Below are 25,797 nucleotides of genomic sequence, written 5' to 3' on the forward strand. Positions count from 1 at the left end.
TTGATGCCCCGATGTTTCCAATCTCTCTGCCCATCAGAGCTGTCAACGGCTTAATCAGAACATGACACTGATCGGTGGTATAAGGCCTCCGTCCACACACGGTCTCTGTCTCGTCTGTCTCAAAGGAGGAGAGGAGCTCCTGTGCCATCTGATTCTTTGGACTAAGGGGCCTTCCCTTCACCTGCAGTCTGAGAAGTCCACACATAAAGAGTAAACACAGAGGGAAAATTAAGATGTCTGATTGAATTCCCAACAGGCTTCCGAAGAGCCTTCCTGGCTTTTGTAATCCCTGCTTTAACAGGAGGGATCCAAATAACAGTGGCTTAAATAGAAAAGAAACATATCTCTCTTTCACTTTTACAAATTTCACAGTCCAGAGTTGACATGGCGGTTCCCAGTGTCTGAAGTCAGCCACTGCAGCTCCTTCCAGCTGGTGGTTCTGCCATTTTTTTTTAGGGTGCTGCCCACTTTTAGGGTGCTGCCCACTTTTAGGGTGCTGCCCACTTGTACAGATTGAAGATGGTTGCTCCAGCTCTTGCTATCACAGTTGCATTCCGATCAACAAAAGAAAAATGGAGAGCAAGCCTCTTCCCTTTAAGGGTAGAGCCCCAAAGTAACGTGCACCATTTCTACTCGTGTGTTATTGTCCTGTAATCACCCCTGGTTGGAGAGGCATCTGAGGCAGTATGGTGGTTTGTTAGGCACATTTGGAGTAATGAGTTTCTGTGTGTGAAGCATGCGTGAGTACCCTGTGAGCCTCAACTTTGCTGGCTTACAGTATGCAGAGCTGCTCATCTCAGGCCAAAGTCTGGGGATGACTGTCTGGGGTCCTGTCTTGCGGGGAGAGGATGGAACTCATCTGCATACAGTCTGTCACTTCCTGGAAGTCCTGGGGTCTACTCCCTTACAGCTCTTCTGAGGGATGCTTTTGAGTGGCGGGCTGGACCGCAGGCAAGGCTTTGGCTCTTGATCCTTCCAGCTTGCTGGGAAATTTGTTCAGTGGCCCAAAGCCACCACCACCATGGCCCAGATTTTGTGCTCTCAGTTTCTGTGACCCAGTGGAAAGCCAGATAAAACTGGTTCCCATAAGGCACCCATGGCTTTCTGCCCTGTCCCACTTCCTGGCTGCCCATCCAGAAAAAGTATGCCAACCTCTCCCAGGCTAGCAGTCTGTGGAGCTGTGGCAGCCAGAGTGATGGGCAAGGGCTTTTGCGCTGTTCCCAGTCCTTCCCTAAGCGCAACTATGCCCAGCTGTCCTTACCTTGGGGCTCCTTTTGGAGCATCCTGGATGGTCAGATGTCCTTGCAGAGACAGGCAAGGCCTGAGCTTTCTGCAGACCTCCACCACCCCAGAGAACATTAGTTGGTTCCACTGTTCAGCCAGCCAACTTTGGTTCTGCCCAACTGTCTTCTGGGAACCCCACCATGTCACTCTGGGCCCATAGATGGCCATGGCAGGTATCTTCGGCTGCAAAAGGAAGGCCAAGTAGCAAAGTTGCCTAGAAAGACAGCCTAGCCTGGGACAGCAGCCACCTCATACCCTCACTGCTCCTTCATGTCCCATAATGCCATGCAGACCTGTACACATAGGAACCCACATGCACATGGCACCCTTGCCACCTTGGACATACATCAACTGGGACATATACCTGAGCTTAGTAAGGGGAAGCCTTGGTTTTCTGATCCCTTGACCTCTGAAACTTTCTCCTGAAATAACCCCGCCTCCCAGCCTCAGGCCTCAGGAGTCAAGGCCAAGGGCACTCTGGTACACCAGCCGTAGGACATGCACCTGAGAAGTGGTTCTGTGGCTTTGGGTGGCCATGATGGCAAGGGGAAGCCATGTAAAAGGATTTCCAGCAGATGGAGCCAGGAAGTTAAGCATGGGAGGTACTGATCTGTAAGGAGCCAGCTTCCCCTTTCGGAGACTTGGCCAAGACACCTGAGTTTCTGAGCAGCCGTGCTCCCTTTCCTGGGAAGGGATGGCAATGGGCCCTGCCTCCTCAGGTCCCTGTGGCCCTGAAATGACATCACAGACGTAAAATGATTAGTGTACTGACAGCATTTAGGAGGAAAGCCAGTCAAAAGGCCAAATCCTTAGCTCACAGCCCCTGTGTGCCCAGCAAGGGCACCCAAAGGCCCCCTGGACATCTCCTCTCTTCTTCCAGCTGGATTGGGACCACTAAGCTCCATGCTGCACTGGGCTTTGTGAAGAGGCCAGGCAGGAGGAAGCCCAGGCATCCCTCAGGGAACCCACATCAAACCTACCCAGAAGGCATCACAGGAGTGTAAATGGAACAGATAAAGGGGCATCCCACGTTCTGGGGGCCCCAGGCCACCAGCCTGTAGGACAGTGTAGAAGGCCACAGGGTGTCCCAGGCCGTCAGTGTGGGACAGCAAAACAGAAGCAGATGAGGCAGCGCCAGATGTCGTGCTGGTCTGACCGTCACTGACTTGGGATCAGAGGCTGAGCTGAGTGTACAGAAGGCCATGTTTCATGTGAGAAAATAGGAGCTATGTGAGCATAGGGGTCAAGGTCATCCATGTGGAGTGTGGGGTGGAGGCCATGTTGAACTTAAAAGAATGAAGGCCGTATTGAACTGGAAGGAATGGATATTGTGTTGAATGTGGGGTAGAGGCCATGTTAGGTGTAGAAATGGAAACCATGCTGAGTGTGTGGGGATGGAGACCACACTGAGAATGAGGAGACTGGGGGCCATGTTGAGGCATGAGGGGGAAAGAAACCATAATGTGTATGAGGTAGAGGCCCTGGTGAGTGTGGGATGAGACCATGTTGACTGTGGGGTGAAGGCCACTGTAAGCAGAGGGTGAGGTCCATAGTGAGTAAGAGTTTGGGGGTGCTGTTATTGCTCCTGGCAGCCCTCGGGTGCCTTCATTCTTTGGTCTTTACTAGAAATGGTTTCAGGAGCCATGTCTCAGCCCTTCACTGCACACTCAGCAAGGGCCTTTTCCGGCCCCAGGGCAGCCAGCCTGCAGGGAGAGTGCAGACAGGGACCCCACGTTGTAAAGCAGGGCTACAGAGGCAAAGGAGAGGCGGGGCAGTATTTAGGGGCACCTGCCTTTCCTGGGAACTCCTCGCCCAGCTTCTCAGCCACCGGATCCCCCAGTCTCAGGGGCTCTTCCCATCTGTTTCAGGGAGCTCACTGGTGCCAACGTCTGAGCCTCGGGGTCTATGTTCAAAGTATCTTGTTTTCTCATGATTTTTTTCAAACAAAGACAGATTCGGTGGGGGTGGGCTGCGTTTATATGTTTTGCTTTTTTGCTTAGATTGTAATCCTGGTGATTATGGAGTATCAAGAAACAAAATCAACAAAGGCAGGCACTCCTTTCTTGGGCCTTCGGGGCCGGTTCCTGGTCAGTTAGCGCCACCTGGTGACCAGTAGCAGCAGAGCGCCTCCAGGACGTGCCTAGCCTCCCTGCAGGGACTGTCTGAGCAGAGCCTGGGGACGGAGGGTGGCTGGCCCTGGGAGTGGCTGCAGGTGTGGCCATGCGAAGAGCCGAGAGTCAGGACTCAGCCTCAGGTGGACTATTGCTAGGAAGGATTTAGGCTTCACCCAGTGTCCCTGCAGCGGAAAAAGCTCTCCGGGATACGAGTGAGGGACCCATAAGTCAGGTGTAAGCTTGAGTGCCCAGGCTGCTGTGTCTAGGGACTGGAGCAGCCAAGTGAGCACTGAGCAGGGAGTGGCCAGGGCCAGGGGCTGTGAGCCACTGAAGGCCCTGGCAAGTCTCAGAAGGCAGCCTCTGGGGCGCTGTCATGCTTTGTTCTGATTTCTAGACTAGAAGCCAGACACAGGACCCTGGGTGATTTACATACCGTTCTCACGCTGGAATTTCCAGGCCTGTATTTTCTAGAAATTTTAACCTGGCAGTGAGAGGCCAACCCAGGACTCTTCCCTGGAGAACTGGGTCAGCACCCTCACCCTTGGACCTCCTGGGATGGCAGGGAGGCAGAGTTGGAGATTTATCAAGATGCCCTGAAGATGGAGACCTCGTCCCTAGGTGTCCAGGATGGAGGTGTCTCCCTAGACTCTGAAATAAGAACTGCCACCCAAGACGTTTTCTGAGCTGGCAGTGTGTGTCTTGGTGCCAGCATGAGGTGTGGTCCTTCGGACGGCGTGCGACTGGGGAGCAAACCCAGGGCCTCACTCATGCTGGGCAAGTACAACCACTGCGCTACAGTGCCACGCCCTTTCGCTTTTTTCTGTTTTGAGATAGGATTTCGGTAACTTTCCCAGGCCAGTCTTGAACTTGTGGTCATTCCATCTCAGCCTCCCGAGCTGCTTGGATTTCAGGCCTCTGTCAGCAGGCCCAGCTGACACAGTGGGGTCTTGCTCGAACTCTTGTTGACTAGAACGCAAGAAAAGTCCTGAGTATGGATCCTACGAATACAAGGAAGGCCATCTTTGTCCCCAGGGTCAAGAATAGCAGCTCTGTCCTTAAGGGCAGAAGTCTTGTGTCCTGCCGTGACTGCAGGACCTGGGAGGCTGGGGAGGCAGATAGTCCCGAAGGACCTGGAGAGGATTCCTAGGACACTGTGTTGTCCCTGGGTTAGGAACCACTGTCTCTGAAACCTCACATGGGCTGAGCCCTGCTCTGCCCGGCTATACTCTTGGGAACGCCTCGCCCTCCCACACTTTGGTCATCTTCCAGCCTGGCACAGAGACAGGTTCCTTAGGCTGGCTTCCCTTTGCCTGTGTATCTTGGTTTGTTTTGCAAATGTTCTTCTCCCCTCAGGCTAGACTCTATTGAGCCTATGTGTCCCCCAGAAGGGAAATGCTTCTGATTTTCTGCCTGTCTCTAGCTGCTTGTCCCTCAGGGCTCCTTGGGCACTTATACCCCTAGGCTGCTCCAAAAATCTCCCCTGGCTTTCTCCTCCCCATTCGCCAGGTGGGCCAACGGAGTGTTCTCAACCCTGCCCTGGGCCTGGCTGTCAAGGATCTGATTCTGACTAGATCAGCTCACTAGTAGAGAAGGTCCTAGTGAAATGGAGAATTCTTAAGCTCCCCGCATTTTAAATCTCTTTTAAGAATCAAGGTCTTTGGAGCACATAATTGGGAGTTAAGAGAGGGCTTCCTGCTGGGCAGTGGTGGTGCATGCTTTTAATCCCAGCACTCAGGAGGCAGAGGCATCTCAGGGCCAGCCTAGTCTACAGAGGGAGTTCCAGGACAGCCAGGGGTATATAGAGACTCAAAAAACCAAAAAAAAAAAAAAAAGAGGGAGGCTTCCCCTAAAGGAAACTGGCCATCTAGACATCTGGAAGGGGTCTTCTGTCCCTAAATTCCAGTGGCCCAGAAGGACTGGATACCCAGCTGTTTACACCTGCATCTGTCCCTGCTGGCTCTTCCCTGGAGGGGCAGAAGGGCTGGTGTCTCCAGGTCTGAAGTAATAGAACCAATAGAGACTCCTCTCCCTGCCAAGTTGAGCTTCCAACATTGCTAGTAAGTCAGAGTTTCTAGAACATTCATTGCTGCTGTGAAGAATCTCCATCCAATCAGGAGGAGAGTCTAAGCTGCAGGAGGTAGCTACACTCAGCCAAAGCCGCTTTTCCGATGTCCTGGGCCATTAAGGTTTTCCTAGAGGCCAAATGCAGATGCCAAGGCCGTGCTGTCCCCATGTGGTCCAAATTTTCTGACCTAGGAGTCCCGACCCCTCACCATCATCTGAAGCAATATGGCCAGGGTAAGTTCTCCACTCCACAGCTGACACCAAACCCCAGCCACTGACTTTCTCCTGGGGAGGGATGACATGGCATGAAGTCCAGGCATCCCAGTAAAAAAGGGGGTTCCCAACACCCCACATCTCAACAGTGAGACCCCGTCATCAAGCTCATCTGAGACTGTGCAGCCAGAGGATCCTTGCACACAGCCAGCATGCATGCCACCCCACAACCCCCACCGCCTCAGCCGTGCTCCTCAAAATGAGATCTGTGGAAACTTTGTCCTCGGTACCAAGAGAACGAGAGCAGGGTGGCGAGATGGAGAATTGAATAGCATGTGGGCGTCTGGATATGAGAAGTTAAATCTAATGAAAACTTCATCTAGTTGAACCAAGAAATCAGAAGCAGGGCCTTTATTCCTGTCAACAAGGATACGGTGAGAATTAAACCTACGCAGGCTGCCATTTCCCATTGACCTTGTTGCTATGGTGACAGCCTTCGAGCATCAACAACTCGAGGAATTCCAAAAGGGCTCTCATTCACTGGAGGCTGGGCACAGCAATGGGCTCCCTCTCCAGCTAGCTCTGTCACGTGGCTGGGAAGTAGGGTGGCCCATGCCCAGGCTTGCCTGGGAGTGGCCCAGGGTCCCTGAATAAGTGACTACCTTTTCTGTGTCCAAGGTGACCTGGTTTGGATAACAAGTTAAACAAATGGTCACCCTTACCATGGCTGTCTCCTGTGGCGGTGCTGGGTACATATGAACTCAGACAGAAGAGGAGGAAGGGAGGGGTGACCCAACAACCCCGGGACAAAGACACCAGGACAGTGACACTGCCACTTGTCACTATTTGTCACAGTGCCAAGGATCTCTTCCTGAGGGAAAAAAGGGCCAATGTGGATTCTTGCTGGTGCACATGCATCATCGCTATGGAGATGGAAGCCTTCCAGAAACAGAGAAGCCACCAGGGAAGAAGGGCCTCTCCTTCCTTCCTCCCCATCCTGTCCCTTCCCAAGTCTCCCTAGAATGAGTTATCACAGCAGAGGTAATTGTCCCTCTACCACCAAATCAGAATCCCCCTTACCACTGTGTCCTTAAGGTCCCTTGAGGAATGGAGTGGAATCAAGGGAGGCGTCCTGACAGCTATTTATAGATGAGAGCGCCGAGGCAGAAAATCTCCTCCAGGGAACATGAGCAAAGAGCTGCAGCCACACTAAGGCTGCTGGAGGGGCCGCTGTGACTAAAAGCCACCTGCCTCCCTTGGACTCCAAGTCCGGGCGGGCACCGTCCTCCCTTGTAGCCTTCAACAAGTGTGGGCCACAACATAGGCCCATCGGGCCAGAATGAGCATCTGCTGACATATAGACACATCCTCTCACCTTGGTGGCAGGAATCCCCAGTGAGAAGGCGGGTCTAAGGGCCACACGTGTCATGGAGGCCTTAGCCCCACTTCCAAATCCCTGGTAAAGTCCGTCTGCAAGTCTGTCCGCTCTACAGACCTCCTCTTCCTGCTTCCCTGTGTTGGCATTTGGCTGCCATCGTGGAGGCCACGCTACACCTCCTAGTACCTGGGTTAGGGCTGGATCTGCAGCCCTGATGAGGACCTCCTCCCCTGCCTCTGCTTGCTGGGAGTCTCCAAGAGCACCTACCTGACAGGTGCCCTGTGCTCCCCCATTTCCTCCTTGTTCTCCTGCTCCCCCAGCTCCTCCCTAGTCTCCCTGCTCTCCCAACTCCTCCCTATCCTCTCTGCTCTCCCAACTCCTCCCTGCTCCCCCAGCTCCTCCCAGATCCCCCCTGCCCCCCTAGTTCCTCCCAACTCCCCTGCTCCCCAGTTCCTCCCAGCTCCCCCCTGCTCTCCAGTTCCTCTCAGCTCCTCCCTGTTCCCCCAGCACCTCCCTGCTCCCCCTGCTCTCCTAGTTCCTCCCAGCTCCTCCCTGCTCCCCTAGTTCCTCCCAGCTCCTCCCTGCTCCCAAGTTCCTCCCAACTCCCCCTGCTCCCCAGCTCCTCCCTGCTCCCCCAACTCCTCCCTGTTCTCCCAGCTCCTCCCTGCTCCCCCTGCTCTCCCAGCTCCTCCCAGCTCCTCCCTGCTCCCCTAGTTCCTCCCAGCTCCTCCCTGCTCCCCCAGCTCCTCCATGCTGTCCCAGCTGCGCTCTCTAACTCCGCACCTGGATTTGGCCCTCCAGCCTCCAGAGCTGTGAAGAATGCACATCTATTCATTGTGACCCCTCCCCTAGCCTGCGGGGTCCTGGGATAACAGGAGAAAAGAGGCTGCAGGCATCTCTGCAGCAGAGGACCACTAACTAGGGTGTGTACACAGTGGATACTTGCTGTTTCCAGTTCTGGAGACTGGAAGGCCAAGGTCAAGGTGACTTTGAGGTTGGCTTCTGGCAAGGTCCCTTTCTGGCTCTGCAGTTTCCAGCTGCTATCTTGCTGTGACCTCACATGGCTTTTCTTTGTGTACAGGCACTTCTGGTCTGTCTGCCTATGGCATGAGGGCCTATGACCTCATCTATTAATGACTTTCTAGAAGATTTGTTGGGGGGTTCCATGTGTAGCTTTGGGGAAACACCATTCGGTTCATCACAGGCAGAGAGATCCATGCACTCCACTTCCTCTGGGAGACTCATGGATGGAGCTGCCATACCCAGAATGCCCTTGGCTGGCAGTTGCCCATGTCAAGATGAAGTCTCCCACCTTCGCCAGCCCTTTCCTCCCCATCTCAATCACTCTCCTCATGGCAACTGACTGCCTCTCGGGAAGATGGTCTCCAAGCTTAGCCACGTGCTCTCATTAGTTTCATTTATTGGTAGTGGGGGAGCTGTCAGGCCACGGTTCTGGTTAGGGAGACTATCTTGACAGTCCAGGTCAGCAATGGTGTAAGGCCACCCCCAGCTGCAGCTCAGCCATAGGTCCTCACACCTCTCAGCAGGCAGCCCAGGGTCCCCAGGAGACTCAGTAGGAAGCCACAAGATGGAGTTCTTTAAGGTCTCAGCATCTGCTTCCTGTAGATCAGTGTGACCTTCCCAGCTGTTCCTATCCTGGGGAGGCCTGGACTAGGGTCAGTTTACCCACTCCATCCCTGCTTTATCCCCTCTCTTGGACATTCCCTATCCCTGCCTTCCTGGGGACTCAGGTTCCCCTCTACCCCTCGACCAGCCCAGGGACCACTACCCAGGCTCCATGTGTGGGAAACTGAAGAAAGGGTCCCTCTGTCTGAGTGTTTTTTCAAGTTGGGGCATCCTCCAGAGCCAGGAAGAACAAATAGTGACCCGGGAGGGGGTGGATGTGACCCAGAGCCAGCGGGGCTATTTCCCTGGCCATTCTTTTCCTCTCTGTGACCTTGCATTTGATCGAGGGCACTTCCTGAGTTTCCTTTTGTTGCCATCATAGGGTAAGTGTGGGCCTTGGGCAGGGGTGGTGAGTGGCAAGTGCCCTATACGTTTATGAACCTTCCTTTCAAAACACATTTTTTCCTCCGCAGTAGAAATCTCCTTTCCCGCTGATTCATTACGTGTCGGGAAGCCGAGCATGACATGTTAAAAGCCATCTTGATAGTATTTGATATTCAGTACTAACAGCTCCCCACCCTGAAGGAGGGGGCTCCCCCCGCCATGGAGAAGGGGGCAATCTGCATATTGGAGATACCAAGACACTGGGTAATTTGCATTAAGCATCCAGAAATTCGCTGCTTGCAATCTGTCACCCTTCGCTGGGTTTTCATTTTATAACTTTCACAACATAAGGAAGAAAGCGAGAGGCAGAGAGGATGAGTCTGCAGCAGTGGGGGCTGGAGAAAGAATGGGCATGTAGGGAGCTGGTCAGAAACTCCCAGATGCCACCAGCCCCGCGGACGCTTAACAAACCCATCCAATCCAAAGCATGATCTAAGACTGACACGTGGCTGGAAGCCGGCAGTGGAGTTTCCCTGAGAACACTCATTTCTCTAGAAAGCCAAATTGAAGTAAGTGGGGGGGTCCCCAAAGAGCATGTGACTTGGCTTAGCAAGTGGTGCCTGCTCAAGGTTCCCACAGTAGATACTCAAATGCAAGGCCTTCCTTCCTGGCCTTGCACTCCCTGCTGGATTAGGGTCAGGACAGAGTTATGTGTTCTATCTTGGTGGCATTTAAGGACACACGTACACTTACACACATATATACACATACATACATACACACTCACACACACATGTACACACATACATGTACACACACACACACTGTAGGAGCTTTAAAACATGCCTGAAACACTTCAGCCCCACAATATCAAGTTGTTGGTACCAAGGGGGGGACACGCAGCTGGTATAGGCTGTTGCACGTTCTGGAGAGCAGAAGGAGAGTCTCTGGTACCCTCCGGCTCCTGGATATGACGTGTGCTGTCGTCCCCCTCCCTGAGTCTGTTTCCTCATCTGTGAAATGAATCTGGAGAGGTAAGAGGCCTGGCCCATGCCCAGGACCCTCCTGCTGCTGTGCAGCCTGTATGCTGGGACTCTAGACAGAGGACAATTTGAAAAGGAGATGACACAGCTATGGTGATGCATGGCAACCTGGGCCCTACTTTCTGCTCCTGGAAACATCCCGGGAACGTGGTGTTCAGAAAGAAGAAACCTAAATGGGTTTAATTAGCAAGATCTAAGGCCTCCTGGATCTGTGGGGGTTCCCATTCCCATTGGAACACAGCCACACACACAGGGAGCCAAGAACAGAGCTCCCTTCCCCTGACCTGCAGAAGGAAGGACTGCAAACACCATCATCACGCTGCTCAGGACCACCCCACAAAGCTCCGAGCAGGCAGGGACATCTCCAAGGCTAGGCAGATCAGCAGAGGCCACCTAGTCTCATCATCTCTGAGCCACCAGAAGCTGGAACTCACTGAGGACATCAGAAGATTCTGGAAGCAAGTCCCTGAAGACCCCCAGAGGAGTAAATGGCAAGGAAGGTGAACATCACCTGGTCATGTGGGCAAGAGGAGCCTGAAAGGAAGACAGCCTTGAAGAATGCCCGCCAGGGCACAATCATAGACCTGGCTTCCTCTCTTTAAAAACCCGCCATAGATGTGATGAGGAAAAGCAGCTTGAGGTGAATGGCCACCTTTGGGGTCTACACTGGGTTTAGAAGACTGAGCTGTCTGTGGATTCACTACCAAGAAGCTTCCATCCCTGTCACAGACCTCTGTGGGCCTCAGCCACATCCAGGGACATTGCTACCACCTCCTGCTTCATCCATGTCACCATCATCACTGCCCTCATCATGAACAGCTATGACAATGCTATTCTTTGTTCAGTTTGCATGAAGGCATACAAATGGGTCTTCTACCTGACTAGCTGGTGAGGCACACCCTATCTATTCCCATTTGAACTTTATAGACAAGGAAGCAGGCTCAGAAAGGCAAACTAATGCACCTTGAGCTCACACAACAAGATCCAACAACCCTTGCCTTAAACCCAGATGTGAGCCTGGCCCAGCTCCTCCCTGTCCTGTAGATTAGACATCCCCTATGGCTGCATTCTGGAGCCCTACAGGTGTCCCCATGCTTGATACCCACCTCTCTGCCTTTTTCTCCCACACACTCACCTCCCTATTGGAGCCCCAATGGTGTGGGTTCACTGTCGGACACACCAGAATATTGGGTGGAGTCATGCACCCACTCAGGTCAGGGCTCAACTCACTCTTGGTGGGATCTGCTTCCTCCACACACTCAACAGGGCAAGTCCGTTTGTCTTAGGGGTCCATCCAGCTTCATCCTGCCAGGCAGGTGGGAACCTCTTTCTGGGCTCTCCACCCCAACTCCAAGGACTACAGACACCCAGGAGTGAGCCAAACCCCAGAGCAGCTGTAAAGATGGTGGGTCACCAGTTAAAACTGGGACTGAGTGCCTACACTCATGGATCTATCAATCCTGTCCCAGCTCCAGCTTCTCTTGCGATTCTCTTGAGAGTGGAGAAGTAAGGGGAGGGTAGAAGCTGGAGTCTCCCTGTAGGGGAGAGCCCCTCCACACATGCTCCTGGGGTCTCCTGCTCACTGAACCCTCCCACTTCTGCCCTGTGAGTCTGCACAAAGCCTTACAGTCTGTGGACATGTTGGAGCCCCCCCCCCACCAACTTCCTGTCTTCCTCCTGTGCTTATTTTTTACCTCCTCTTGGGAACCCCCTCCCGAAAGAGCCATCCAGTGCCTTTGACTTTGGAGAAATGGAAGCAAGACTCTAGGCAAACTACTCCCCCGTTCAGCAAAGGCGGGGAAGCAAGGAAGGACTCAGAGCTCCAAAAAAAGCGGAGACCCTGGTAGATAGTTTGGCCTCCCAAATAGGTCCTAGCGCCGGCCTTCCAGCATGCTGAACTTTCAGAGCCTGATACCATCTCCCTTCGCCAGCAGCCCCTGACACACCTCTGCTCCTCTCTCTCTCTCTCTCTCTCTCTCTCTCTCTCTCTCTCTCTCTCTCTCTCTCTCTCTCTCTGCAGTCCATGGTATCAAGTGGACCTGCAGCAACGGGAACAGCAGCTCAGGCTTCTCAGTGGAGCAGCTGGTGCAGCAAATCCTTGACAGCCACCAGACCAAGCCCCAGCCTCGGACCCACAACTGCCTCTGCACCGGCAGCCTGGGTGAGCTGGGCCCCGGGGGCATGTGGTACTGGGCACCGGGTGGGCTCTCCTGTCCTGTCCAGTGAGGAAAGGGATAAGCAGCGGTCTCCAGAAGCCAGGTGGCACTGGGTACAGTTGGGGGGCGGGGCACTGCTGTCGCTCCATCGAGGGAAGGGGTGAGTGGAGGTCTCTGTGGGCACATGGTATGGGGCCATCCTGTTCTGTGAATGGAGAGCTGAGTTGGGGATCCTAGGGAACAGGCCATCTTATCCTGTCCAGAAAGAGATGAGACAAGGAGCCAGTTGATATCACAGCAGCTAAGAGAGGCACCCAGCAGGCCCTTCACCCTGGTCCTGCCCCCCAGAGTCAACATCATAGCCTGCTTTGGACAAGAGAGAGCAGTTTCCAGTGGGGCAGTGGGGACAAGGAGCAACACACAGCTGCCCTCAAAGAGTAGAGATGTTTGGGGTCCAAGGCCTCCACACACTGCAGGTGCCCGTGGGGACCATGTTCTTAGGAAACCTCGGCAGGAGGCTCAGGTCAACAGCTGAGGCTTGTCACTATCTGTCCTGAGTCAAGGGGACCACTCAAGCTAAACCTGGCTTTGGCGTCCGTCTCTTCCAAGAAGGGAAGGTATCCTACACTCCACCCTAAGGTCTCTGCTTTTCTGACCATGGCATTTGCTTTGTGGGGTATGACTCTTCACTCCCCTGACCGCCTTCATTAGATCCGTCAATCAGTTGAGTCCCTGCTCTGTGAAGACTCCATACATTTAGGAGTCTCGATGGTTAGCCTGAAACAGAATCAGGAAGAATTCACCCTTTTCTCAAAAGCAAAATGACCCGTCTAATAGAATGGAAGGAGTAATCCCTGAAGATGTGAAGGTTCCAAAGAGTTGAGGACAGGTCCTGGCTTAACTGAATGGTGGAGAGTGTCACCTCCAAGACCTTCAGGTGGGGCTGGCAGGATGGCTCAGTAGGTGAACGCGCTTGCAACAAGCTACCCTGAGTTTTCAGCTTACTTAGGGGTGGAGGGACCCAACTTGTGTTCGTTGTCCCTTGACCTCCACACCAATGCCGTGACACATGTCCCTCCCCATTCCCATATGCCAAAACTCAATGTGATAAAAATATTTAAGCCGGGAGGTGGTGGCACACGCCTTTAGTCCCAGCACTCGGGAGGCAGAGGCAGGCGGATCTTAGTGAGTTTGAGGCCAGCCTGGTCTACAGAATGGTCTACAGGACAGCCAGGGATCCACAGAGAAATTCTGTCTTGAAAAAAGAATTTAAATGAGTTCTCACCCTAGAGCAGAGTCTAGAATGCTTTTTGATTCTAGGGTCTGAAAGCTGGCCTGGACAGGGATTCCTTCTCCTCCTCCCTGGGCCAACCTCTGGTTTCTGGTCCCCAGAACAAGGGTGCTGAAGGTCATGGGTTTCTTGAAACATTACACAGCCAGAATCAGGTGTGAGAAGTTAGGCTGGGCGTGGAGATATAGTCGCAGACCCTGGGATGAGCCTTCTAGGTCAGAAAGAGCCCTTCCAGATGAGCAGTGTCTGTCTGTGATGGTGAACAGGATTCTGCTGAAAAGTGACACCCCACCCACACCCCCTGGCTTCCCACACACCACATCCTGCTGCTTTTGAAAAAGAGCAACAGGATCAAATCATTTGGTCATTGCAGGATGGTCACATAGGGCATGGCAGAGCTCCAGGTCTGGGAGTGGATCCCAAGTGTCCAACATATTGGTCTGTGTCCTGCCTGGGGTCTGGATGGGGCCATTGCAAAGGGTTCTAGCTACTTGGGAGAAGAATAAGCCAAAATCCCAGCTTTGACTTTGTGTGTGTGTGTGTGTGTGTGTGTGTGTGTGTGTGTGTGTGTGTATACATGTGTGCATATGTATATGCATATATGTGTGTGTGTGTGTGTTCTGCTCCCATCTCCACAGGAGCGGGCAGCAGCGTGCATCATAAGTGTAACAGTGCCAAACACCGCATCATCTCACCGAAGGTGGAGCCACGGGCTGGGGGCTATGGGGGTCACTCGGAGGTGCAACACAATGACGTGTCAGAGGGTAAACATGAACCCAGCCACGGCAGGGGCACAAGCCGGGAAAAGAGGAACGGCAAGGTGGCCAAGCCATCACTGCTGCACCAGAACAGCACGGAGGTTTCCTCCACCAACCAGGTGGAGGTCCCTGACACCACCCAGAGCTCCCCGGTGTCCATCAGCAGCGGGCTCAACAGCGACCCAGACATGGTCGACAGCCCAGTTGTCACAGGTGTGTCCAGCATGGCAGTGGCCTCTGTGATGGGGGGACTGTCCCAAAGTGCCACAGTGTTCATGTCAGAGGTCACTAATGAGGCCGTGTACACCATGTCCCCCACCGCTGGCCCCAACCACCACCTCCTCTCGCCTGATGCCTCTCAGGGCCTTGTACTGGCTGTAAGTTCTGACGGCCACAAGTTTGCCTTCCCCACCGCGGGCAGCTCAGATAGCCTGTCCATGCTGCCCACCAATGTGTCCGAAGAACTGGTCCTCTCCACCACCCTTGATGGTGGCCGGAAGATTCCAGAAACCACCATGAACTTTGACCCTGACTGTTTCCTCAATAATCCAAAGCAGGGCCAGACATACGGGGGTGGGGGCCTAAAAGCTGAGATGGTTAGCACCAATATCCGGCACTCGCCGCCTTCGGAGAGGGGCTTTGGCTTCACCAGCGTCCTCACCAAGGAGATCAAGACCGAAGACACCTCCTTTGAGCAGCAGATGGCCAAAGAGGCAGCGTACTCTTCCTCAGCGGCGGCTGCAGCATCCAGTTCCCTTACCCTGACTGCGGGATCCAGCCTCCTGCCATCGGGCGGTGGCCTGAGTCCCAGCACCACCCTTGAGCAGATGGACTTTAGTGCCATAGACTCCAACAAGGACTACGCGTCCAGCTTCAGCCAGACAGGCCACAGCCCCCATATCCACCAGACCCCCTCCCCCAGCTTCTTCCTGCAGGATGCCAGCAAACCCCTACCCCTTGAGCAGAATACCCACAGCAGCCTGAGCGACTCTGGGGCCACCTTTGTGATGCCCACGGTGAAAACGGAGGCCTCATCCCAAACCAGCTCTTGCAGTGGCCATGTGGAAACACGGATAGAGTCTACGTCCTCCCTGCACCTCATGCAATTCCAGGCCAACTTCCAGGCCATGACGGCAGAAGGGGAGGTTACCATGGAGACCTCGCAGGCAGCTGAAGGGAACGAGGTCCTCCTCAAGTCTGGGGAGCTGCAGGCCTGTGGCTCTGAGCACTACCTGCAACCAGAGACCAATGGGGTGATCCGAAGTGCAGGTGGTGTCCCCATCCTCCCAAGCAATGTGGTGCAGGGACTCTACCCGGTGGCCCAGCCCAGCCTGGGCAACACGTCTAATATGGAGCTCAGCCTGGACCACTTTGACATCTCCTTCAGCAATCAGTTCTCAGACCTGATCAATGACTTCATCTCTGTTGAGGGGGGCAGTGGTACAATCTACGGGCATCAGCTGGTGTCGGGGGACAGCGCTGCACTCTCACAGTCCGAAGATGGGGCACGTGCACCCTTCACGCAAGCGGAGATGTGTATTCCCTGCTGCAGCCCCCAACAGGGCAGCCTGCAGCTGAGCAGTGCCGAAGGCGGGGCCAGCACCATGGCCTACATGCATGTCGCCGAGGTGGTCTCAGCTGCCTCTGCTCAGGGCACCCTGGGTATGCTGCAGCAGACCGGACGGGTGTTCATGGTGACTGACTACTCCCCAGAGTGGTCTTACCCAGAGGTAAGCTTAAGATGCTACCACACGCCTCCTTACCACCCACCTCACCTGCGCCATGGCGCAGCCTGGGAAGCTTGTTTGCATGTGGCCATTCTTTGGATGGAGCTCTGACCAGAAACACAAAGCTGTTCCCTCCCGCGGTGGCTCTCAGACTTTTCTGTAGCAAGGAGTTTTCCAGTCAGGGCTATTCTAGGAGGCAAGTCGCCCTTCCCAGCTCTGACCAGGGCAGTCTGCTGTGTTCTGGCCACAACCTTGGCTTTCCTTCCCTTTTCTTTCTTTTCTCTTTTCCTTTCCTCCTGTTTAGTCCCCCGCTCTTTCTTCCTCTCTCTCCACCTTCCCTTCTTTTGGGGATGGACGGGGTCTTGGTGCCACTTTTAAAGCATCCAGACATCAACACCAGAGTCGTGGGGTTATTGCTCCCTATAGTTCAAGCTTTGGCTTCACTAAAGCAAATGGGAAAATTTCCCAACCAAAAGTGACAGAGAGGGTACAATTGTGGAACACTCAGCCATCTACAAAATCAGCATGGCATATGACCCAGGTCACAGCCTGTCCTCCCCTCACCAAGGACTGATTTCCAGGGAGCTGACCTTAGAGACTACTGCTCCAACAGGATTGTAGGAAGACCCAGGTCTTGCCCCAGGGACTAAAATAGAATGGACTAGGAAGGGGGACAATGTGGCTCCAGATCGCCTGAACACCTTGCTTGCATGTGGCAGAGCTTGAAGATCTCCCTGGCTGTACCAGCACATCCTCTGGACCAGACACTTTACCCCAGGGGTGGCTGCCTGTAACTCTTGGTTCCTTGGCCACATCATCTGGTGACAGGCAGGGACTAGGTTCTGACTTCCTCTCCCCTGGTAAAGCCAACCTAAGACGACCTGTGCACAAATGCCCCAGGTCAGAAAGGTATCAGAGTGGTACAGGCTACAGCCCGGCCTCTGGACCCGCTGCCTGGGGAGCTGGCTGATGTCTCGGCAGTGCAGCTGCTGCCCATAAGGTCCCGTGAGTGTCCACAGGATGTTGGTGGAGGTGGTGAGACCGTTACGGCAGGGCAACGGTCAGGAGCATGGGGCTGGAACTGGCTGACCTGGTGTGAAGTTTGGTTCTACCCTTATACTTCAGCGACCTTGGAGAAGTTGCCACCTTTCCTAAAATAGGAGCCATGGAGGGGCCAGTGAGATGGCTCAGTGATTAAGAATACCAGCTGCTCTTCCAGAGGACCCAGGGTTCAATTCCCAGCACCCACATGGCAGCTCACAGCTGTCTGTAACTCTAGTCCTGGGAGATCTGAGCACCTTCTTCTGGCCCACGCTTACACGTGGTACACAAACACTATGCAAACAAACCACCCATACACATAAAAAATTAAATTAAAAAATGTAAATAAAGCAGCACCGGACGGTGGTGGCACACGCCTTTAATCCCAGCACTCGGGAGGCAGAGACAGACAGATCTCTGTGAGTTCAAGGCTAGCCTGGGATACAGAGTGAGTTCCAGGGAAGGCTCCAAAGTTACACAACCCTGTCTCACAAAAAAAAAAAAAAAAAAAAAAAAAAAAAAAGCCCAAAAAAAGTAAAGCAGCAACGGGACCCCTGGAGTCTTTGAGACTAAAGGATCAGGTGCCCAGTTGAAGCCAGCCCCGTCCACCTCCACTCTGCCACACTCCAGCCCCCTGGTAGGCACCCAGAAGGCCCCTACTGGGCTTCTTCTTAGTATGGCTTGACTATCATCCTGCTCTCCTGAGGATAAATCATTGTACCTCCTGCTGTTCTTACCCAGAGACCCACTGGGCAGCCTCCTCCAGGAGGCTTGGGGAAAGCTTTTAAAGGGGTCAGGAGGGAGAGATGAAGGTACTGTGTATTCTGGGAAGGTCATATCTACCTTCTGACCTGACTCTGAGGTCTGACCCTCTGGGCCTGAGTTTCCCTGTCAACACAGAAGGGAGGGAGTGGACTTGAGACTCTGTGAGGAGCAGCCCTCATAGAAGCCTGTAGGCATACTGCACGCTGCACCCTGCAGCCCACATTGTATATCACCTAGCAGGTGGGATAGCCTTGTTCCCTGGTCTGCAAGTGTGTGCCCAGGCCAGCACTCTAGCCTCTGCTGAGATGAGATCTTCAGCAAGCCTGGCTTTCTCAGTTCTTCAGCCTTCGACCAAATCCTGGAGGCAGTCAGTTCAGCAGCTCTCCACCAGAGGGCAGCCCAGGATGGCAAATGCAATAGTAGTCAGGGGTGTCCAACCTGCTCTTCCAGAAACCCTGATAATTCTTGGCACCCTGAAACAGAAGCGAAGCAGAATCAATTTGATTACAGGGAAAAGGCCATTTTTGTGCCCAACAGGACCTCATGGTGAGGCTCTCCTGCCCAGGACACTTCCCAGGCCGATAGTGAGGTCATCCAGTTCTGTAAGAGGCAGCATTTCCCTCCTGATACTGTGTCTCCTCACAAGCCCCTTGCTGGCATGATTTCTCGGTATCGTACCTTCTTTCCCTGCCAGCTGATAAGGGGGTACGTGTAAGCTGACATCGTCAGGAGTACGGTTTGAAGTGGGCTCTGGCAAGCTCAGGAAGAACTCTGTAGCAAGCCCTGTAGCTGGGACCTCACTTTAAGTTGCAAAGATGGGGTCAGGCTATGTGGTCACTTGGCATACCACCCCCACCAGCTCTAAACTGCAGTGGTTCCCAGGCATGCCACGCCCAGCCTGGCCTGCTGGCTCTTTTCTGAGTGTGCTTCCCTCCTACCTCTGCTCCATGTCTCTCAGCTGGTCCCCAACACACACACACACACACACACACACACACACACACACACACACACACACCACAACAGAGTGAACATGCAATATATGCATACTATGTATACCATGCCCAGAATACAAGGCACATACTATACCACACTACACATGTAACACACACTACACCATGCCACATACATAGAACACACACCCCAATGCTCTCTGTGCCTCAGCATCTGCCCAGGGTACACTGGAACTCAAGGCCCTTCATCTCAGGACTCACAGGACGCAGACCTCAGACAGCACCCCTGCCCCTCCCTAACCCCTCTCCCTGCATCATCTCCTGCCACTGGCCCCTGCTGCACCAGGCAGAAGCTGCAATTAGAACTGTCAGGCACGCACACATCACAAATGATTCGGTGCAGCCAGGCGAGTGGTTGCCATGGGAACCGTCCCTGGAACTGATGGATGCTGAGGCGTCCTGCGGCAGTTGCCATGGAGACGATCTTGAAGTTCTCCAGTCATTTCTGCAGTCCTTTGTTCCCCCGCAGCAACCCGGCGTCACGCCAGCATCTGTGGATGTAGTTATTAGACTTCCCCCTTTCTCACATGGTAACTGTCTGTGGCCTTTTCAAGCCAGCCTTCTCCCGTTTCCCAGGGTTCACGGGAGGACCAGGCTCAGAGCAGGACATCACACCCAGGCAGCCACTCCAACTCCTACACCATCACTGTGACAGAGCCCTGAACCCGCTTCGTGGAGCTGTTCAGAAAAGGATGGCATCCAAAACCACAGCCACCAGAGGGGTTGGGCCACTTGCCTGAGGTCACACAGTTCCCCAGGGCAAGAGCACTGGGAGCTGAGAAGGAGGTTCAGCCACTAGGAGCACTTGCTCCTCGTGCAGGGAGCACCCGTGTGGTGGTGCAGGGAGCACCCATGTGGTGGCTCACAACCATATGCAACTCCAGTTCCAAGGGATCCAATGCCTTCTTCTGACCTCCGAGGGCACCGGGCACACACATGGTACACATGCATATACATGCAGGCAAAACTCTAAATAATCCGAGATGGGGGGAGTGCATTCTGGTTGTGGAACTCCGTCTTGAGCTCTCTCCACTGCCTCCAAATCTAGGTGACTCTACAGTAAAATGACCTAATCTAGACATCCCACCCAGAGGAAGGCTTGTTTGCCAGCACCTTCCCGACAAGGGCAATTTTGCTGGCTCTGGGCCACACATAGCCCCAGAACACCGTCATGGTAAACAGCAACTGCTACTTCTTATGCCCAAGGCCAGTCCTGCCATGCCTAAGTCTGGGTTCAAGGGAACATTGTAGGAGGAGGGGGCCTTGAGAGCAAAGATGGGCAGGGGGTTTGGAGCTCCCTCCAGGCAGGGGCAGGCAAGGGTTAAGAAAAGCAGGCAAGAATGAGGGAATGAATAGAAGATAGAGTCTGGCTGGCCTGGGGCAGCAGCAGAGGACCAGGGCCTGGCTTGGATCGGTGGGGAAGTCAGTCAGAGCTCACTCACTGCCGCAGGCTCCTAACCTGGCCTCAGCCTCGCTTCAGCTCCTGGAGTGCTTCTCAGCCTTCTCTAGCCAGGCCACCAGGTGGCGCTCTCCACTCTGGCCAGCACAGCTCTCCGCCCCCCTGCAGGGAAAGGTGTTTACTTGTTTGGGGGTGGGGTGGATGAGCCTCTGGGGTGGGTCTATCCAAGGTTAGCCAGGAGAGCCAGAGGCCAGCGCCCCTGCCCTCTGCATCCCCGGGCAGAGCATCCCTCCACCCCGAGTGACCTGCCTCTCTTCTTGGCTAAGCCGTAAGTAGGGGACCTCTAGCCTCCTCCACCTGGGGCTCAGGAGAGAGAGAGAGAGAGAGAGAGAGAGAGAGAGAGAGAGAGAGAGAGAGAGAGAGAGAGAGAGAGAGAGAGAGCCATTAATCACTATCGGGAACAATGGCCCTGAAAGAGATTTCCTGGGAGCAGCCACATGAGGCTGCTTGTTCTGGGGCATTCCTGCTGGCCAGAGCAGGTTAGGGAGGGCCCAGCCTTTCCTTCTGTCCACTGGAGCTGAGGAAGGTCAGCTAAGGCCCTACCTAGCTAGGCTTCCAGGCTGGTGCCTGCATGTGTGGTGCAGGAATGCCAGTAAGGGGGCCATTCTTCATGTTTACACAGCTTGAGGCGCCCTGAGTGACACAGCAGGCAGAGAATGGAGGTTCAGCCTGGATCCCAGGCCTCAGCTCAGTTCCGAGGGCTGTATCTGAATTCTGAATGCTTCACTCCATTTTTCTCTTCCCGTGCTCTTCATCCCCCCCCCCCCCCCACTTCCTGAGCTGCTTCGCTACCACACCCTGGGGGTCCTGGGTTTCCCTTCAGTTTCCTCCAGGAACATCTGTCTCTTGGTGGGGACGCTGTTTTCAAATCTGAGTCCCCTCCACCTCTCCCTACATGCATGACTGAAAGTCTCCTGTGTCCCCTCGGCTTCCTTCCTGGGGACCCTGCTGGCTGGTTCTCAGAAGCACCAATGGGCTAAAGCGTGAAAAGCTTTGCTTCCAACTGGTGTCATGGAACTCTGAGCTGCACAGGACAGGGTCAGGGTGCTGGATACCAGCTGAGGAAGGCCTCTGGGGTCAGGACAGCTACAGGCCTCTCTCCTAGAAGAGGTCTCTCCGAAGTGAGGGCTTATTGGGATGGTGGGATATGGGCTGGGAATCTGCATGCTTAGCCAGCAGCCCTCACCCCTCTCCATCTAAGCGTCCGGTGCAGGTACCTCCCCTGTGCTGTGTCCCCTCCCCTGTGGCACTGCTCCATCTCTGTTCTCTCTCCGCAGGGAGGAGTGAAGGTCCTCATCACAGGCCCATGGCAAGAAGCCAGCAATAATTACAGTTGCCTGTTTGACCAGATCTCCGTGCCGGCATCCCTGATTCAGCCTGGGGTGCTGCGTTGCTACTGCCCAGGTGAGGAGGCTGTACTCATCGGGAGCGGGGAGGGGAGGACGGGGCAGTAGACTCTGAGTCAGCCTTGAGATGACCTTGAGCAAGTCATGTCGCTACCATGCTTTCCTCAGTCGTGAAGAAGTGCCCACGCGGTCTATTCCGTCATCAGCTGGGGCTCATGGACCCTGTATCAACTGGGAACACCAGGCATGCTCAATGGGGATTGTGAAGAAAACGTAGCAAAGGGACTATTTAAAGACCCAGTTAGTCAGGTGACATAGCCAAGATGGCCCCAGCTGGGGCTGCTCCAAGGTGACAGACAAGATCTGGTCTACAGCAGGACTGACCTTGATCCTGCCCCAGCCCAGGCCAACCTGACGCACAGGAAGCTCAGAGCCCTGTAGTCACAATACTAGTTCATCCAGAGCACAGGGCAGGTTAGAGAAGTTCAGGGAAGCCTTCTGTGGGGAACTGGGTAGGGTGGGGTGTCACTCTAAGAATAACACTAAAGAGGTAAGCACACACAATATGTTTCTGGTTTCAGGGCCTCAGAGGTTCGTGGGAAGCCAGCCAGAAACCCATGCCTTCTGTGGCTCTGTCTTCTCCCTCCCTCATCCCTAGGTTTCAGCATCATCTAATTCATGAGGTCTTCCTCACCCCTGTTTATCTGAGACCTTTCTAAGGGACCTCAGCTATCCAGGCATGTAAACTTGGCAAATAAGTCAGACACTGATAACAAACCATAAAGAAATTTATTTTAAGACAGTTATTTGGTATTCCTATAATTTTATCATCTATTAAAGATGAAATCAAATTTGCATACTAACAAAATGGATGGGTTTGTTTATTTTTCCACAAAGTATTAAATCTTGGCTATTTGGCCAGGCAGTGGTGGTACACACCTTTAATCCCAGCACTCATGAAGATCTCTGTGAGTTCAAGGGCAGCCTGGTCTACAGAGCTAGTTCCAGGATAGCCAGGGCTACACAGGGAAATCCTCCTTGGGAAAAAAATCTTGGATATTTAATACTAAAGGGCATAGAACATCTTCAGTATTTTCCAGTTGATCAATATCTTGATTTTCTAATAATCAATGCTGAGAATGCCAATTTACATAAATATGTAGTACAAAATGGCAGGAATTTATTTAAGGCCACTTTAGAAACTATTGGAAGTTCTGTCCTAAGTCCACTTAATGATTTTTTTTAAATGAAACTGATCAGCAACTCAAAAAGCAAGCTCTAAAAGCAAACATTCTAATGCAGCACAATCCAAATGGACTAATTTGATACTGACATGCTGAGGAATGACAGGAAATATTCAGTCTCTGTTTTCGGTAATTAAACCGTGTTTCATAAGAGCAAAGAACTTGGTATGTACAGCAAAAACCACTGCAGTTCATAACAGGCAAGTCTCAGATCAGAGCTGAGGTGTTTCATGCAACGCTTGCTGGTGGCATGTACCATATGACAGCCATGCAGAGCACACCACACATGTTATGTGTTCAGAACCAAGGCTGCAATAAAGTCCCTTGATCCAACATGGACACACACTGCCAGGAGCACCTCAGAGTCACTGTGCCTTTATGCTGAATTTTTGGTTATTGAATGTTTAGTTTTACTGTTACCAAACGTCTTATCATTGTATCATTCCATTTTGGCAACAGCCTATGGTATCATGACCCACAGTTTAGGGTGCTATGGTCTACTTAGATTGGTATCTCTGTCTGGCTAAGTCATCCTTGACCTCTGAACGTATCTACTTCCCTATTAGCCTGTGGGCCCCAGGAAGGCAGGAGACTGTGCTTTTCTTAGTCCTGTTCTGTCCGCAAAGGCTAGCAAAGGTCCTTGAGGTACTGGAGGTCTGTGAAGGAGTGTCTGAGGCTCCAGGAGTTTGAAAGCAGTTTGAAAAACACGAGCTTCTGTTCACTTGGGTGGGACTGGGAAAATCTTTGTCTCAACCTTCCACATCACCAGCTATGTGGACAGCTTGTCCATCTGGCCTGGGCAAGGAACAGGAGAGACAGAACAAGGGCGGGGAAGGCAGAGGGACAGCCTACGTTGTCTGAAGCGGAGAGCTTGTGAAAGGAGAGTGCTTCTAGCAGAGGGATGAGGATGGGGAAGGAAAGTGGAGACTCCCGGGTGGGCGGAAGCCCACTGGCCAGGGCTGTGCAGGCTGACAGGGATCCCCTACACTCCGCTGTGGTCTCCTCAGTGCCTGCCTATCTCGCTCACCCTGTCCCCCATGAGACACTCTAGGGCCCACAAACCAACCATTTCTCTTCCACTTCTACCTCTTCTCCCTTTCCCTGCTCTCCCTGCCCCTTCCCCCCCTTCTCATCTTCCTCCTCGCCCCTTCTTCTTCTTCCTCTCCCCCTCCACTTTACAACCTTTGCAACCCACCAGATCAGAACACCCTGCTTCAGGGGCGTTGGCATCCAGCTCTCAGCTCAGTCGAGCACCTCCTTCACTCTGCATACCTCAGGGCTGGTGCCTATAGCAGCCTCCCCCTGCTGACCCAGCTCTCACCAGATCCAAGGCTGTCTCCAGAGGGCCGAGCCAGGCCCAGGTCCTCCCAGCAACCCTGCTGAAATTGGACAGAAGCCATCCAGATGGCCATCCTGGGCTAAGACAGCCCATCCTAGCACGGAAGAGAGGGCAGCATGCTATTAAACTGTCCACTGTGCACCTGCTGTGGAAGAAGACTTGCCTGGCCTATAAATAGATGCCATTTCCTGTGCCTGGCTAAATACCTAGACCTTGCCTCAGGTTCCTGACAAAGGACTGGGCTTTGACCTCTGTATGGTATCCCAGGTCAGGACCCTGAGGATTCTGGGGGCTGTCATCAGTCCTACCCAGGTATGTCCTGGTCAGCCACGACATCTGTGTTTACCTTGGAGATCAGTGCCTCTGACCTTCTGTCTTTGGAGACCTCCTTCCAGATGGCTGGGAGCATGAAATGACCAAGGGTCATTAAGCTCTTGCCTTTGGCACTTCTCTCATAAAGGCCACGTGAGGAGAGGGAACCAGGGTTCTTCTGGTCTCTTCAGGTAATTCTCCTGATTCACTGCACTGCTAATACAGAGACCACCCAGGCAACTGTCTTGCCTAGTCACTGGGGTGCTTCTAAAATATCCTATCTCCAACCAGATGCCACAAAACTTGGGGCTGAGTGCCATGGTCTGACTGCTGGGCACCTCCTGTTGGCAGCCAACCTCACAGAGCATGCCCCATGAGGATATATCAGTCTTACCATCCAGATTGAAACAGGTCCTGTTGGGTATATTGATTGGTTGGTTCATTCATTCATTATTTCATCATTTCCAAATCATTTGTAAGAGTCATTTGCCATGGACTGAGTGAATGCCTAGACTGAAGCCCCAGGAGCACCTGACTCAAAGAGCTTCTAGTGTAAAGAGGCTGGGTCAAGTCAACCAACCTCTTCCTTGAGAGATGATACCAGCTGCTAGGGATGTCATCGTGGGGTCTCCCGGAGGAAACTGAAGTGCATGGTAAAGGATGAACACCAGACACTAGAACCAAACTGGCCTTGCCAAAAAAGGGACTTGAAGGCAGGTGAACACAAGCCAGGCCACCTTAGAGGCTGAGACTGGGAAGAGAGAGGAAGCACAGAGAACACAAATGCCAACCGCTTGGCAGCCTGGTGCACCTGCCTGGGCAAAGCCAAACCTGACCGAGAACAGAGCTCCTCCAAGTTCACACACCGCTGCAACAGTAGACACTAGGCCTGAGACTGTCCTGAACCTGGAGGCTGTCAGTCAAGTCAGGCTGCCGAGGAAGGGTGATGCAGTGGAGTAGAGGCAGCAGGCAGAGGAGTCTACCAAGATGTCTGCCGGCTTGCAAGCCCCACCTGGTCTCCTAGGAAGTCGTCAGAAGGCAAAAGATGAAACCAAAGTGAGTAGAACACATGTCAAAACAGCTCACTTAACGGAGTTAGGGATGATCAAACAGGATCTGGACGTTGACTGGGGCACTGAGTGTGAAGAGCTGCACCGGCAGGGTCTCAGCTGCTGGGGGTTGACACTCCGCCACAGGAAGATAACAGAGGAACTAAAAGATACAATGAGGGCAAGTGGAG

At 53.4% G+C, this 25,797-nt stretch overlaps 1 protein-coding gene across 13 annotated transcripts in view; it reads left to right on the plus strand.

Moving 5' to 3' along the window:
- Camta1 (calmodulin binding transcription activator 1) overlaps positions 1 to 25,797 on the plus strand; it is an 857,753-nt gene that overhangs the window by 750,960 nt on the left and 80,996 nt on the right. For all 13 annotated transcript variants that reach the window (XM_052717375.1, XM_052717378.1, XM_052717377.1 and 10 more), the window contains 3 exons: positions 12,127 to 12,267; positions 14,192 to 16,041; positions 21,594 to 21,720. In XM_052717375.1, the coding sequence (XP_052573335.1) occupies positions 12,127 to 12,267; positions 14,192 to 16,041; positions 21,594 to 21,720 (2,118 nt within the window). The remainder of the gene's footprint in view (positions 1 to 12,126; positions 12,268 to 14,191; positions 16,042 to 21,593; positions 21,721 to 25,797) is intronic.

Source organism: Peromyscus californicus, unplaced genomic scaffold (genome assembly GCF_007827085.1).
Source record: "Peromyscus californicus insignis strain IS unplaced genomic scaffold, ASM782708v3 Scaffold_5__1_contigs__length_169319896, whole genome shotgun sequence".
Taxonomy (NCBI): domain Eukaryota; kingdom Metazoa; phylum Chordata; class Mammalia; order Rodentia; family Cricetidae; genus Peromyscus; species Peromyscus californicus.